A 13399-nucleotide genomic window follows, 5' to 3' on the forward strand; every position below is an offset into this window, starting at 1 on the left:
TCGCCCCACGTCCGCTGCCTGTGGGCATTGGTTTCTATACGACTCCTGAATTGCTGAGCCCGGGCTAATCCCCCTTTCCGCCGCTACGCATATGGGTCTTTTCCGCTCTCCTGCCTCTCCATGGTTTGTCCCTTCCGACATCCGTGACAGTAATGCTACTCTTTTACCATGCTGTAATTATCAGATATGGTATTACAGTGTGGTTTGGTGATCTATCAGTTAATTTAAAATCGCAAATTACCCGCCTCATCCAGACAGATTTGAAGGTCATGGGAGTGAAACAGAATCTCTCCCTGCAGACAATCTTTGAAAAATCCATAGTCAAACAGGCAGGAAAAATTATATCAGATCCTTCCCACATCATCACCTCTGAATATCAACTTCTTCCTTCTTGCAAACGTTTTAGGGTTCCCAAATGTAAGTCAAACAGATACAAACATTCCTCTGTTCCACTATCCATTAAAGCTGTCAACGCAAATGTCAAGGATAAATACAATTTTGACTCTTACAACCCACTTGAGTGCAATATGTGTTATAAATGTTACATGTTGTTATGTGTTGTACTGTACATGTGCAATAGAGTGATGTGCAAAGTTTTTCTTTTTTGTAATTGAATAATGTGCAATGTTTTTCTTTTCTTCTTTTTTTTTGTTTGCATTCAATTTAAATGTAACGGAGTTCTGTGTCCCCATAAAAAATTTCCCTCGAGGGACATAAAATCTTATCTATCTTGTCTAAAATCATAGGCAGTTTGGTTTTACACCATTTCCAAAGCATTTCTGCTTCTCATTTTTAAGATTTAAATATTCAGAAAACAATTGTTTTATAATGATGTACTCTCTTATTTTGTATGTGTTATAGGATTTTTAACATTATTTAAGGGCTTGGTGACATGATAATGCAGTGATTAGCACTGCTGTCTCGCAGTGCTGGGGCTGTGGGTTCGGTTCCTGGAAGGCTATCTGTGTAAAGTCTGTATGTTCTCTGCGTTTGTGTGGGTTTCATCTGGATCCTCTGGTTTCCTCCAAAGAGCTACTGCTTGGTTAATTGGCTTCTGAGAATATTGGACCTGGTGTGAGTATGTTTGTGTCTGTGTGTTGCCTGTGAGGGACTGGCGATCTGTCTGGGGTTTATCCTGCCTTTGCTTACTGGGATAGGCTCTGGCAACCCTGAACTGGAAGAAGTGGTTACGAAATGGATGGATGAATTAAAGTGCTTGTGCTACTTACTAATGATGTGCAAATTAAAATTTATGTGTTTTAAATCTATTGGCTTTTGGCTGATTTTATTTTATTTGTTTGCTTTGACGTTTTTGTGTAAAGTGGTAAATAGTTTTCTTACTATGAAACAAAGAAATTATTTTCTAATTAATAGAATTATAATATAATGTAATAAAAAGCTCTGTACAGGTAGACACAAACATGGGATGAAAATCACAACATTATAGGAAGGTTAATGACGATTAAAAGTCATTGCATTGATTAAATTATTATTGCTGTGTAGACAGCAGCTTCTCATTACTAGGGTGTTCCTGTCTCGCCTTTTCTCTCAAAAACCACTAGGTGGCTCTGTTGTGATATTTTTACGTTTTGTATTACAAAGTGAAGCAGAGAAAAAATATCCATCTAAGGTATACTAAATCAGTTTCACAGATACAAAAATAATAACCAAAAGACTTATTTTGCATTTGCTGAAACTGCCCAGGAGCTACAAAGGAAATTATTAAAAAAATAAAATTAGTTAAATTAAATTGAAGGTGTTTTACACAAAACATGACAGAAAACAGCACACTGTGTAGTTTGTGCATAATGTTTTTTTTCTCATTTTTTGTGCTGATTTGGAAGTGGTATGTGGTCTGGCTTTGCAAACATTGCAGGTGAATACTGTTTTGCTCAATAAAATTGATTAAATTGAAATGAAAATGCTGTCAGCATTTACTGTAGTTTGTATGTTCTCCCTATGCATGTGTGTGTGTTTCCTCTGAGTCCCCATTTTTCTCCCACAGTCCAAAAACATACTGCTAGGTTAATTGGCTTCTGGACAAATTGGCCCTGGTGTGAATTTGTTTGTGCCCTGTGATAGACTGGCTCAGGTGTGCCCAGCCTTGTGGCTGTTGTGTGCCAGAATACTCTTCGACTCCCCTGTGACCCTGTACTGGATTAAGTGGTTAGAAAATGAATGGATTCAGATAACTTAACATTTGATAACATTTTAAGATATTAAATTTGATAACATTTTTTATTTGATTATTAACATTTAATAATTTGATAACTTTTTTCAATTTTTATATATTACTCTCAAGATAAATTTGCAGATGGTTTTAAATAAAAGAGAAAATGATTATCATAATTACTTATCGAATGATTTTTAAAGTCCATTTTTATTGGGCTATGCAATACAAATGATCTTAATGCAGAACTCCGGAGTTTCCTTGGTCACAAGCCTCAGGCAACCTAAAAACACTTAAAACAAACAAACATTTAATTGGCTATCCTTGCTTAGCATCTTGGGAACACACTGGAGCAGTAGCATGATGCTTTGGGAACAGGCTTGAGGAAGAGCTTAAATGGGGAAAGTTGCCATGGGAATTATATTTGTCTTAAAAAAAAAAACTTCTGGCATGTTAGCAACAAAACAGGGCATCTGTGATTTACAGGCGAGACAACTTTCTGAGACAAACTAAACTCAGTCAAGTTTTTATTTTCTTTCTTCAGGGCCATGAGATCTTTATTATACAATATTAATATCCTCATCAGGTGTGAAGGACATTATAATGGTAGTTTACGAATTATAACATTTTCTAATAACTACAGTTACAGTATTAAGTGTAGGCCATTTTATATCATTTGAAGGTGTCAGCCAAAAGTGTAAAAATATGCAGCATTGTAGATCATCTGCACATGAAGTAAAATGGTATATGGTAAGAGGTTTCTAGCATATATACCAAAATGACTATGATAAGGCAAAGACATGCTGTGAGTATCCCGTAATACACACATAAAAGAAGCTTTAGCTTTATTAAAAAGCCTCATATTTTATTAAAGAAACATGGTAATAATAATACCAAAGATATTGCTGCTGTGGAATTGCAATCAGTCTTGAGAAATCCAACCAGATACATTATGCAGCTTAAAGAAATGTCCCTGAAGAATTGTTGTCCCTGAAAGGCTATAAGAACATTTTTAGTTTGGAACAAAAAAAAACTACCTAGAAGACCCAATTCATATTTTAAAAATCCTTTAAGGCTCAACCCAGTGGACTCTTTTAAGAAGCAAAAATTAAACATGAATCAAAAGACACAAGTGTAAACTCCATCCATCCATTTTCCAACCAGCAATTCCAATTCAGGGTCACAGGGGAGGCCTATCCTGAGAGTCACAAAGCTGGATTCTCCCTGGACAGGACAACAGTGAATCATGGGATAGACAGACACAAACACAGAAACACATGCACTCACACTCAGACCAATTAACCTGCCAGTATGTTTCTGGACTGTGGGAGGGAACCAGAACACCATATACAGTGGTGTGAAAAAGTGTTTACCCACTTCCTGATTTCTTATTTTTTTTGCATGTTTGTCACACTGAAATGTTTCAGATCATCAAACAAATTGAAATATTAGACAAAAATAACACAAGTAAACACAAAATGCAGTTTTTAAATGAAGGTTTTTATTATTAAGGGGAAAAAAAATCCAAACCTACATGGCCCTGTGTGAAAAAGTGATTGCCCCCTAAACCTAATAACTGGTTGGGTCACCCTTACCAGCAACAACTGCAATCAAGCGTTTGTGATAACTGGCAATGAGTCTTTTACAGCGCTGTGGAGGAATTTTGGCCCACTCATCTTTGCAGAATTGTTGTAATTCAGCCACATTGGAGGGTTTTCGAGCCTTAACCGCTTTTTTAAGGTCATGCCACAACATCTCAATCGGATTCAGGTCAGGACTTTGACTAGGTCACTCCAAAGTCTTAATTTTGTTTTTCTTAAGCCATTCAGAGGTGGACTTGCTGGTGTGTTTTGGATCATTGTCCTGCTGCAGAACCCAAGTGCGCTTCAGCTTGAGGTCACCAACAGATGGCCGGACATTCTCCTTCAGGATTGTATGGTAGACAGCAGAACTCATGGTTCCATTTACCACAGCAAGTCTTCCAGGTCCTGAGGCAGCAAAACAGCCCCAGACCATCACACTACAACCACCATATTTTACTGTTGGTATGATGTTCCTTTTCTGAAATGCTGTGTTACTTTTACGCAAGATGTAATGGGGGACACACCTTCAAAAAGTTCAACTTTTGTCTCGTCAGTCCACAGAGTATTTTCCCAAAAGTCTTGGGGATCATCAAGATGTTTTCTGGAAGTCATGAACACTGACCTTAACTGAGGCAAGTGAAGCCTGCAGTTCTTTGGATGTTGTTGTGGGGTTTTTTATGACCTCTTGGATGAGTCATCACTGCGCTCTTGGGGTAATTTTGGTCGGCCGGCCACTCCTGGGAAGGTTCACCACTGTTCCATGTTTTCGCCATTTGTGGATAATGGCTCTCACTGTTGTTTTCTGGAGTCCCAAAGCTTTAGAAATGGCTTTATAACCTTTTCCAAACTGATAAATCTCAATTACTCTGTTTCTCATTTGTTCCTGAATTTCTTTGGATCGCAGCATGATGTCTAGCTTTTGAGGATCTTTTGGTCTACTTCACTTTGTCAGGCAGGTCCTATTTAAGTGATTTCTTGATTAAGAACAGGTGTGGCAGTAATCAGGCCTGGGTGTGGTTAGAGAAATTGAACTCAGCTTTCCAAAGATGTGATAAACCACAGTTGATTTATGTTTTAACAGGGGGGGCAATCACTTTTTCACACAGAGCCATGTAGGTTTGGATTTTTTTTCCCTTAATAATAAAAACCTTCATTTAAAAACTGCATTTTGTGTTTACTTGTGTTATCTTTGTCTAATAGTTCTATTTGTTTGATGATCTGAAACATTTCAGTGTGACAAACATGCAAAAAAATAAGAAATGAGGAAGGGGGCAAACACTTTTTCACACCATTGTAGTTACCCAGGTCTGGAACTAAACCCAGAGCCCCAGCACTGTTAACAGCTGTGTCACTATGCCTCCCTATGTAGAAACACTATTAGGGATTCATTTAAGTAAAGATTTGTGGTGCACAGCACTTTGCAGCAGGTGTGTGGGTGTTGCACTTTGGCAGTATTTTTACTCATGATTTGTGTTTTGCTGCTTTCTACCCTGAAAAAAACAACTATACTGTACATGACAAACAGGCTAAGCTCACATGAAACTAATCTGTCTCTATACAGTACCTTTAGCATTTTCACAAAAATATTATTTCAAACTACACATTATTCTATGTACAAGAAATGTGTAAAAAGGTTAAATGAGGTTAAATTAAAAAATATGCCATTCTCTTTGACACATTACTCCCTCACTACAACACAAACATTCCTGTGCAATACAGCTATGGTACCCTGTATTGTTGCAGGCAAAAGAGGAATACTGCCACAATAATATTTTTCTAAAGACATCTTATTGTGAAATCAGACTTCTGTATCAAAGCAATATACTGTATACTGTATGGGGTTTTTTTTGCAAAGAAACAAGTAAAGGTTTATTTCATGATAAAAAGAGAAGAAAAGCAAAACAACCTTTCAGCTGTGGACACCCCCGAAGAAGGCTCCACAGCTGAAACATTGTGTTTCTTTTTTCTTCTCTTTTCAGCATGGCATAAACCTTAATTTGTTCTTTTGCAGCCTACGCATGCTGACGCAGGCATCTACTTGAACTACTGTATATGTATTTTTGCCTCCATTCTACACAGTCAGTCACTTAGTATGAGAATGTAGCCTGCATACAGTATGTTCCAGGACAAAAAAAAGAAACATTAGTAATGGGTATCAAAAAGCAATTTAAACTTGAGTGTATAAGGTGTACACTTTACCTGTTGAATTGAGAGACAGAATAATAACAAAGTAATCCTTATCTTTACATTTTAGTAGATTACCTCTGCATTTCTACAAATCCTACCTACTGTACATCCCTCCCCAAAGAAGACAAAGCTGATGCTAGATCAGCTGGGTAGAAACACAGCACAGAGCACACAAGTGAGCAATCATGGCCAAATTTCCACTTTCTTTTTAAAAGAAAATGTCAACACAGTATATGTGTTGAAAATAAACACATATAAACACATGGGGTTTGTTGCTCTGGAAGAGCAATCTTCACATAATCTTTGTTTTCATGCCCATCCACTCACTTAGGTCTCGCAGTGCTAGACCTTGAAAGCACATTGGGTTAATTATCAGGCATCAGTTCACTTAATTCAGATTTTCAGCATTTATTGCAAGGTGCCCTTAGTGCGCTGCTGAATGCTGCAGAAGAACAACTATCTTAGCCATTTCAGGAGCATTGAATCTAGGAGCGCGAGAAAGAAAAAGTATTCTGGGATACAGAACACAGAATCTCTTTATCATATAGTTATTTTTAATACACATTATTTACAGCTGTTAAATACGTTTTTTACAAAATATATAGAAATAGAAATCTGCTACGCAGATATATTTCTAAACCATACCAAGCTGTCTGAGAACTTCCTAGACTAAACTTTCAACTGGAATCACATTGCAAATGTAAAAAAACAAACTCAGACAAAGTAACTTATTGGGTGCGGAAATTCTAAACAAAGAGCAACAAATGGACAAATCGGGATAGTGAACATCATATGCTTTTGTATTCTTTATCACAGCACAGAGAGATCAACAAAAAATAGTTTTTCTAAAAATAAATTGGCAGCTGTCTGCAGAGTCAAAGCCGAAGAGCAATAAGCCCATAGGAATTCTGCCTGGGGACTGGTATCCAGAGCTATCCGAGGCCATAATTGAAAGTTGATTTATGGGTTGTCAAAAGTGCCATTACAGCTTTCAAGCTCCAGTCAGTCAGTGCAGACTCAGTGTTGGCTGTGTTAGCCTGTACCGTGAAGCACTCACCTGCTTACCATCTCCTGCGTTGCAAGGCAAAAGCAGGATCTGCGAAGCCGGGAAGTTGGTGGAGAGAGACAGGCAGTGCTGCTGCTGGCGAATCTGCTGGCTGTGCGTGTATGTCCATTCCTAGGAGACAAAACAAAACATAAGGACACCTCAATTTGTCACATTCAAACACTCTAGTCTTCTCACACTGCGATCGTTCTCCTAACATGCCACCCAAAAGCAATGCCTAAGGCTTACAGTAGGACCTGTATCTTGACCCCCAAGTAATTCAATTATGCATTACAGCCTAAGCAATAGTTTACCTTTCTGAAACAAAAAATTAATATATATATATTATGGCAATTTAATTCCCACATTTTGGGCTAGATGTACTATAAAGTTTAGTCACAAAATAAAATTTCCATCCTACGTATTAAATGAAAATGTACCAATGAGAAGAGCCAAAGTACTACTTTACATATCTGTTGTGACACTTTAGCAAGTATTCTGTGAAATGTATTTCAGTATTCCAAATAATTAGACTAGCAGTAGGGGATTAACCTGATATGTACAACCTCCAGACTACTCCAGTCTGTGTGGTGTTGAGCAAAAACAAAAGTGTAATGTTGCAATGTCTGTCTCACCGGAAGCTCAATTTAATATAACTGATGAAGGGCAAAGCACGAAAACACAAACATATTTTTTTTCTGATTAGGAGTAAAATTCGTTATTTCTTAACCATCAGATGGGTAAAAAGGAGCTATTCTCAAGAATAAAATATTCTTTAATTAACCTGGGACAATTCACTAAAATGTACTGTATGTAATTTCAATAATCAATTACTAATCAAGCACTTATCTGCAAAATCATGTCAACTTTACAACATGATTATTTTCTATGATTCTTAAAACAGGTGAGTTTCTTGTACATCTAGTACACCTTGCCCTAGATTTGCCTTACATTCTTTTCTAAAATCTAGATTGAGTCAAAACTCCATAAACTGAGTCTGAGACTGCCGGTCTACAAACCCCTCATACAAACAAGATACCAACCCCATCAATCATTGTGAACAATGAAGACATATATACATTTATAATGGCACTTATACTGTCTGTGCAAATCTATGAATATGCCTTCTGCATATCAGACTGCAGTTCTCATTAGTTCTCCATGGCCTATGCAGAGGAGCACAGTTCTACAGGGAAAACAATGAGGACAAGTTTAATTAAGGCACTGTTGGTGGGGCATTTTTATTTGATACTCCACTCTCTGCATCTAATTAATATTTTCAGAATAATGATAATATATTTTTAAGAATCAAAAGAGTTAGACAGCCAAGCAATGATGACTTTTACCCCTTGCATTCATTCTCAAAAGCCATTTTCTCATGAGGAAATGAGGCATGCTGCTAACAACGCTTTGTTTTTAAATGTGTCTATGGCCTTTTTGCTGTCAGACAGTAATGTTAAGTATGCTCAGATTCATCAGGAAATGTATCAGAAAACTTGAATGTCATTTGCATAAATCCAGATGGCACACAAATCAAACATCGAGTGAACAATTTGCATTACTTACATGATTGCTAATTTAGCAACGACTGCTCAAACATATAAAAGAAAGAACTAAAAACCTAATAATATTAATTACTACTAATAACAATTTATCCTATATAGCAATGTGTATCCCCAAGTCTTGTTTATGTTTATTTACTTTTTAATGGTATTATTTTGTTTGCTTTGCATTTGAACATATGCAGGCAGATGTAAAAACGTATATTAGGTTGTAAGTGGAATGCTCGTCAAATATTTAAACTGTATACTCTTGCAAAAAAGAAACAAAACTTGGCTGGGGTAGTGTGGCATTATATAGGTCAATGAAGTAAACAACTTTACATTGGCACATTTATAATTTTTTAAATACTTTTGGGCAACAGGAAAAATAATTATATCCCTAATATGAGACAGATTTTTCCCTGTCACTTTTGAGTGATGTGCTGCAGTGTGGTTTATTCTCTGCTACTGTAAGTCTACATGCTACAGCAGTGCTGTCTATTAGGTTTTTGCAAAAGAAAAACCCTGAATATTATATCAACACAAACAACTCATTGTCTTAGAAAAGAAGAAATTCAAAATCAACTCCAGGGATGTGCTGGTATACTGTAGTAGTCAGGGTCTGATCCCTCCTCAGAGATATTTCCCAGTTTCACAGTTTAGGCCTGAGGGACATCAGCCCACTTTCACAATACATAAGGATTGAGATGGTTGGCTCAGTCTTGTAGCTTTGCATTTCTAACCAAAAATAACTGATGTTTTCAGAACAGTAATCTTGCTACTGTAAAAAAAACTTAAAAATTAATGGCACAGTGGTTTGCATTTCTGCCTCACAGAGCTGGGACCCTGGGATAAATACTGGACCTGGGGTGCTATCTGCATGGAGTCTGTATGTTCTCCTTGTGTTTGCATGGGTTTCCTCCGGTTTCCTTCCACAGTCAAAAAAAAAAATACTGATAGGTTAATTGGCTACAGTGAAAACTGACCCTTGTGTAAGTGTGTGTGTGTCTGTGTTTCTGTTTGTATGCACTGCGATGGACTGGAGTCCTGCCCAGGGTGTACCCCACCTTGTGCCCGCTGCTCTCCAGGCATAGGCAAATCCCCAATGACCCTGAATTAAAGGAAGTAGATAGAAAATAGATGGCTGAAAAATATAGTAATTATGAAACTAGAATTCCAGTCTGATTGACATTTGCAACGTCTTCATGCACAACCGATCTAAAGTTGACCAAAGGGATCCAGTTTGACCCAAGAGTATGTTTGTTTATGGCTTTGTGTTACAGCAGCCCAAAACAGGAATTATTCCCACTTGTGATCATCCTTCACATTGTGATAAGAATGTAAGAAAAATAATATAAGAGGAGGATAGGCAATCTAACCCATCCTGCTGAAATAGTTGCTTGTAGGTGACTGTTCAGGGATCTATTTCTTGCAGGAAGCCAGGGTATCAGCTTCAATAACGTGGATGGGAAAATCTTTATTTGTGAGATATTGCAGCCGAACAGTGAGGCATAGGGTCAGAGGGATAAGCATGCAAAGATGGTTTACATATGTTTGTTAAGTGTGACAGCACAGCATATGAAATCCTAGTTTTGTTTACACCTGTTTTTCTCTCCCATGCATATTTCCATATTTAAATTTCTTCAAACAGGTTGTTACGGAAACAGATGCTGCTTTCTTATTTCATGGTTCTGGTTAAAGCCCAAAACAGTTCTGCTCAAATGGCAAAATGTAAGAGCCTTTCAGAAAACTTGAAAAGTCGGGTTTTACATTTTGCAAGTAGGGACATGCTGCTCACATATTTTAAGATTGATGATGGCCAATTTAAAATTAGTGAATTAAAATGAGAAAGTTAGTGGATATGCCCTCTGCCTGGAATTTTAAATAATCTTTCACATTAAATCTTCTCCAGGTTCTTATAAAATGCACTTATGTAAACTACAATTCATTAACTGCATTTGGATTTATGAGGTAGGTGTTAAAAGTACTAGGTTTACTATCAATAAATTGTTAAACAAACCAAAATGGAAAATGACACTGTATGTATGGAAAAGGTATCTTCCTACCTTTCAATGCCTGCACTAAACTGTGAAACTACAAATACAAAGATGAGTAATGTTAGACTCTGAAATGGGAGTTAGGTGACAAAATGTGCTTGTCCTCGGATCTTTATAAGCAATGTTGAACTGTATCTCGCTGAGGCATGTCTGTACTTGATAGTGGTGGTGACAGTGAAAAATCATCTGCTTTCTACACAGGTTTGGAGGATCGTATTTCATTGAATCACTGGTAAAATTAAAAAATGCCAAGACAGATATATATCATTTGGACCATAAACACATTGTTTAAGTAGAGGTTAGTTCACTTTTGAAAAGCAGAAAGAAAAACATTTTTTTATTACACATATATAAACAAGAAAAAGTGTGAGATTTGCACCCTAAAAGGTTGAACAGTGAAAAAGTTGCTTTTTCCTTCTATTATTCAGCATGGAATCTCTACATTGCAGTCAATTATGCAATTTACTCTAGTTCTTTATACAGTAGGTTGCATTCAGTGATTAGGTAGTCATTAGGAATTCAGCGAATTACACTTCTTTATTTTTGTTTCTCATTTTTACGCTTTGCCATTACCTAAAAAAACTGCTTAGTGGTAGACTGAGGTGCGAGAGTTTAACCAATAACTATTGTGATTTTCTCTGTTGCTAGCAGTGACAGCTATTGACCCAAAACTTGGGCAACCATCTTGGCACGCTTCTTGAGTTGACAGGTCAATTCCTAAATATTTTGTATAAATTTCTGCTGGGTTGTAATGGGAACATGGGCTGGCAAAGTCAATTCTAGTTTGATTTCATATAAGACTATTAAAACATTCTCAGTTAAACAGGAAAACCCTGTTTTATTTCAAAAAATGAAAAACAATTAACACATCTTCCACTGGGCCATCTTAAACAGTTAGGCCATAAGCACGTGACTTATTTGCCATAAAATACGTTTGCAGCCCACAAGCTGATGCAGGTTTTTATCAATGGCATCAAAGCTGGTGTGAAACATGGCCTGTGTCTTCCTACCATTAGCCCTTTAGCTCATGTGCTGAATATCGGCCCTAGCTCTGTGGTCACACTTACCTGGCTCAGAGCAGGGTCTCCCTTGCTGCCCATGCAGGGTCCTAGTGCCAGCACTGGCAAATCCTGGCCTTCTACCTTGCGAGACTCAAGGCAGTTTTGCCTCTGCCTGATCATGCCAGACTTTGAGTCTGAGTCATCTGGGATTCTAGATAAAGAAAGATCGAAAAAAAGTTGTGATTATTTTACTTTCTGATTGCAAAACCTTTGCCATCTTGGATGGTATTAATTTAATTTCTTAATTCAGTTTCTTGACTGCACACTGCCTAGTCTTTTTCATAGACAGTTTTTACAAGCTCAGTGTTTCCCAACTAGAAAACAGTCATAACTGAAAAAAAACCTCATCCATATTATGTTGCATTAATTAGATTATCGCTGATGTTTGTTCTTCTTTTACATTTTTCAGGGAACTCATCCTTACTTATTCCTCTGCACTTGCTCCCACACAGACACAGCTCCCCACTCAAACCTCTTCTTATGATTGGTGTTGTACTTTATGTTTTAAATTGTTGTTATGTCTGAGATGCAGATGGAGTCAGTGACAATGTACTGTAAATAGTTCTGCAAGCAGGCTTGGAGTAATCTTGAGTGGAGATGCCTTTTTGAATATTTATGAATCATGTTATATTTTTAAGGTTTCTTGGAGACGTGTCTCAATGAACTATGCACAAACCTGAGAAAACTAAACAAAGGAATTATATTTTACTGAAAGAGGGCCAGATCTTGGTGAAAGAGCTAAGAATGAAAGGGAATGTTAAAGCATCTCCCATGAACATCCTTCTAACCCTTTTTTCCAGTACAGGGTTGCAGAGGAGCTGGAGCCTATTCTGGACAGCAACAGGCAGAGGTGGGATATACCCTGGATGAGATGCCATTCCATCGCAGGGCACACAGACACAGACACCATCACACTCACACGAGGGCCAGTTTTCTCATAAGCCAATTAACCTACCAGTATGTCTTTGGGCTGTGGGAGGAAACTGGAGCACCCTGAGGAGACCCACACTAACAAGGGGAAAACTTTCAAACTGCACTGACAGTACCCCAGGTCTGGAATTGAACCCAAGGCCCCAAAGCTAATTTGCCTCAGAAAGCAACACAATGTTTGAAAAGCTTGTCTGTATTGATTTGCAAACAAATACAAATACAGTAGCTTATAATTGACACTCATGTAGCAAAGCATACCATTTGTGACAGGAAGAACCCAAAATCTAATATGAAAAACTATTTACTGTAGAACCAGAAATAGCCAGGGACATACGTTAGCTCAGGATAAACGTTGTCCAGGTACCATTTGAAAGATCTGCATTTAAGCCTTTTCCGGAGTTCTTGCCTGCTCTGGATGCTGGTAAGGAAGAACAAAAGATTATGTAAAGTGAAACGTAACTGGAAGTTTGAAGGTTCAGGCCCTCTGCTGTGGATACACTGCTGTGGTACCCTTGAGCAAGGTACTTCGCTCAAATTGCTGTTGCAAACGTAAGTTGCTTTGGATAAAAGCATCAGCTAAAATAGTAATAGCATTTTCTAAAACAACCAAATATAATATTGATGCCACAATTCTGGTAAAAACAGAAATTACTGAAATATACAGTTCTTTACAAAAATCAGTTAAAAGGAGTGCTTTTTGTTGTTGAATAGTGTGTAGTGCGATAGCTTCTGAAATTTGATTGGCAGTGCATATCTAATAAATCCAATGCAATACAGATACATGGAAACATTTTACTTAAATGAGGCTTAAAACCATGTTATAAC

The 13399-nt window shown here is 37.4% G+C and overlaps 1 protein-coding gene across 2 annotated transcripts in view; it reads right to left on the minus strand.

Annotated features, from left to right (window-relative positions):
- galnt14 (UDP-N-acetyl-alpha-D-galactosamine:polypeptide N-acetylgalactosaminyltransferase 14 (GalNAc-T14)) overlaps positions 1 to 13399 on the minus strand; it is a 108868-nt gene that overhangs the window by 3126 nt on the left and 92343 nt on the right. Inside the window, exons 12-14 of one of the 2 annotated variants that reach the window (XM_088626344.1) lie at positions 12909 to 12992; positions 11651 to 11795; positions 7006 to 7117 (exon numbers count right to left, since the gene is read on the minus strand). In XM_088626344.1, the coding sequence (XP_088482470.1) occupies positions 7006 to 7117; positions 11651 to 11795; positions 12909 to 12992 (341 nt within the window). Of the gene's footprint in view, positions 1 to 6997; positions 7118 to 11650; positions 11796 to 12908; positions 12993 to 13399 lie in introns of both variants that reach the window. The other variant, XM_088626343.1, reaches the window with a different exon arrangement.

Source organism: Lepisosteus platostomus, chromosome 3, assembly GCF_059453375.1.
Source record: "Lepisosteus platostomus isolate fLepPlt1 chromosome 3, fLepPlt1.hap1, whole genome shotgun sequence".
NCBI lineage: Eukaryota > Metazoa > Chordata > Actinopteri > Semionotiformes > Lepisosteidae > Lepisosteus > Lepisosteus platostomus.